At 65.9% G+C, this 1,386-nt stretch overlaps 1 protein-coding gene across 1 annotated transcript in view; it reads left to right on the top strand.

Annotated features, from left to right (window-relative positions):
* Positions 1 to 1,068, top strand: part of DHX34 (DExH-box helicase 34) — a gene marked incomplete at its 5' end in the record, with an annotated part of 5,810 nt that extends 4,742 nt beyond the window's left edge. The window contains 3 exon segments of the mRNA XM_025213033.1: positions 1 to 98; positions 189 to 312; positions 617 to 1,068. The exon segment at positions 1 to 98 is cut by the window's left edge and continues 11 nt beyond it. Of these exon segments, the coding sequence (XP_025068818.1) occupies positions 1 to 98; positions 189 to 312; positions 617 to 753 (359 nt within the window).
* Positions 1,069 to 1,386: the final 318 nt, after the last annotated feature.

The raw sequence follows: 1,386 nt of genomic DNA, 5'->3' as shown, positions 1-1,386 counted from the left end.
CGGGGCTCCCGGGGCTCTTCCAAGGAGCGGAGATGATGCCCGACGAGGTGAAAGGCGGGTACCGCGTGACCGACTACCTGACCTACAACTGCCTCGCTGTGAGTGCAAGCATCCCTGGGTCCCCGTCCCCACCCCCGTCCCCCTTCGGCCCGGGTCTCACCGGCCCGTCTCCGGCCTTGTCTGGACAGAGCGACACCGACCTATACAGCGAGTGCCTGCGCAGCTTCTGGACCTGCCCGCACTGCGACCTCCACATGCCCTTCACCCCGCTGGAGCGCGTGAGCCACGAGAGGAGCTGCCGGCCTGCCGAGGGTGCGTCCGCGGGTCTCTCGGGCCAGCCACGTTTCCAGATTGGGCGGGGAGTGGGGTGTAAACCGGCAAAATCCCTGGAGAGAGTCCGTGTGCAAAATACCCTGGCGTTTTTCCTCCTGCTTTGAATTGCATTTGCATTTAGGGAATCCCACGCAGCCCACAGGGCTTGGCTTGTGTAGCCTGGGATGGTGGGGGGGTTCCTTCCCACGGCGCACCCCTGCAGGGATCGTCACCAGCTCCCCGGGGGTGTCTTGGCTGGAAGTCAGGCTGCCCTGACACCCTGACTCTGCCGTCTCTGCTCCAGAACCGCCCCCAGAGGAGCCTGCGGAGAGTTTGTCCAAAACCAGCGCTCTGCAGAGACTGTATCACTGCGACGCCTGCCAGCGGGACTTCATGTTCACGTCCACGGAGATCCTGCGGCACAGGAAGCAGCACCGGTGACCCCAGGCGGCCTCGGCACCCCTCCCGGGGACTGCGAGCCAGGACTCCTGGGTTCGGCCCCTGCTCGGGATGGAGCCCTGCAAAGCCCCTCGCAGGGGGTGCCGCCTGCATGAACTGGCCAGGATGAAGTCTGGGGCAGCAATCGGGTCCCAGCCTTGCAGCACTGCTACCTCAGAGACTCTCGGGTTCGTTAGTTTTGCTAGTTCGTTAAGGGGCGCCTGGCTGGCTGGGAGCCCCCGCCCCAGGCCGGATTCGTTTGTACCGGTGTTAATAAACATCCTCCTGCTGATGAGCAAAGCGGCCCTGAGATGCACTGAAGCGGGGCAGGGGAGCCAGGCCAGGCTGGGCGTGCAGGACACGAGTGGCCGTGCCCCGCGTGCTCGGACACCTCTGACTCTGGCGCCAGCAGGGCAAGGTGACACTGGGAGCCCCGGGGCGGGCATGCATGAACTTGTGCTGGAGCAGACGGCCGGCCTGGCCCCTGCCTGCCTTTCCCCGGGCGCTGCGTGGACTCGGCAGCAGCCGCTGGGCGGCAGCATTGCTCTGTGCATTTGCAGGCGAGACCGTGTGCAGCCCTGCCGGGCTCTGTGGCATGTGGGGCGGGGAGAGGAGAAAGCAGGGGGCTGGGAGCCA

Source organism: Alligator sinensis, unplaced genomic scaffold (genome assembly GCF_000455745.1).
Source record: "Alligator sinensis unplaced genomic scaffold, ASM45574v1 scaffold1667_1, whole genome shotgun sequence".
Lineage (NCBI taxonomy): Eukaryota > Metazoa > Chordata > Crocodylia > Alligatoridae > Alligator > Alligator sinensis.
This window is presented reverse-complemented; position numbering and strand designations above follow the sequence as displayed.